The 1,307-nt window shown below is 44.5% G+C and overlaps 1 protein-coding gene across 1 annotated transcript; it reads right to left on the bottom strand.

The window, feature by feature from the left end:
- Positions 1-6: 6 nt before the first annotated feature.
- LOC105571089 lies at positions 7-949 on the bottom strand. Its single transcript, XM_012028561.1, has 2 exons — positions 631-949; positions 7-489 (listed from the first exon to the last, which is right to left on the bottom strand). Exons 1-2 carry the CDS (start codon positions 944-946, stop codon positions 152-154), a joined length of 654 nt encoding a protein of 217 aa, XP_011883951.1. The 5' UTR covers positions 947-949; the 3' UTR covers positions 7-151.
- Between the last annotated feature and the right edge of the window lie 358 nt (positions 950-1,307).

Raw genomic sequence — 1,307 nt, 5'->3', positions numbered from 1 at the left:
CTGTGACATGATATTCTTCCGACCTGTTTGCAGAGCAAAGATAAGATACCGCGGCTTCTCGAGCTGAGTAGCCGTTTTAATAGCCCATGAATGTTTAGTCGTCTGTTGCAATAGCGGATACTCGTACAGATCCCGTGAACGAAATCCCATATTAAGGTATTGTCCGCTTTTCAAAGCACGCAGCATGTTTGTTCACCTCGTTTAACAACACATGCGGCATGCGCCACTGTATCTTGAATATTTCAAGTTTAGGCTCCACCGCTGCATTTCCAAAGAGACAGTTGTTATCATTGCGCGATCGTATTAAAATCAATTCGTGACGGGCGTTAATCACCACGCGTTGATAATCTTCACAGAATCCCAATAGCATGCTGAGCGGCACACAAAAATTAAAGTCTCCGGTTCCATTGTTCACAATATCCCAGCCGGCATTCTTCAGAGACATCATTTTATCAAACGATGACGAGACATAGGTCTTGAGCGTGCTGGTTAGTCCCAGTCTACAATAGAGATTTAAGCCCTAAGCCTTAAGAAATTGACTAATCACAGTCGCGCATTCTACTCATACTTGACCGTGATTGGCCAATTTCTTAAAGCTTAGGGCTTAAATCATCTATTGTAGACTGGGACTTATTCCAACATTTCTGGCGCGATCAATCTCCACACCATCAAGTTCATATCGGATCTCGTCGAACATGAACGCGACACAATTATTTCCCAGTACTACATTAGATCCTTCGATTTGTACGGCAGTAGTTAGTTTTCCCTCGATGTACAGAAAACTTTCATGCGGCAACGTATAGAGATCCTGTTGTTGTATTGGTATTCTTATCTCATCGCTGTGCCCGAATGTAGTGTTGGCAAACGGATTGTACGAGTGAGTCTCAATCTTGACGATACGCTCGTCGAAGATTGGCTCTTCATTGATATTGAGAATGTCAATCATTGTTTGCGCACTGCGAATCCCAAAGAGGTTAAAAATTCCACGTTCAATGCGTTGAGTTTCTTCTTCTTGCAACAACTAGACGACTGGATATCACCGAATCTCGATGTCACAGGCTTCGTGGTATCTTTTACAATTTGCTCCGATCCGTTCAGCACGAGCATCTCATGCACACTCGCGTGCGTTATCGCTGTCGTCGGCGTACGTGCAATCTGAGGGTGATTTCTTCTCCGCGAAAGTCGAGCAATTGACTGTTCTGATCCACAACGCGTACCGTTAAATCGGTAATGCTCCGTGCGATGACTGGCAGGTAAATGATCTGCATCGGCGTTTCCGATATCTTATATCCTGGTGACACGTTCGG

The sequence above is a fragment of the Vollenhovia emeryi genome, unplaced genomic scaffold (assembly GCF_000949405.1).
Source record: "Vollenhovia emeryi isolate VEMERY1.0 unplaced genomic scaffold, V.emery_V1.0 DF941231.1, whole genome shotgun sequence".
Taxonomy (NCBI): domain Eukaryota; kingdom Metazoa; phylum Arthropoda; class Insecta; order Hymenoptera; family Formicidae; genus Vollenhovia; species Vollenhovia emeryi.
Note: the sequence above shows the minus strand (reverse complement) of the source record. Positions and strands in the feature narration are given on the sequence as shown.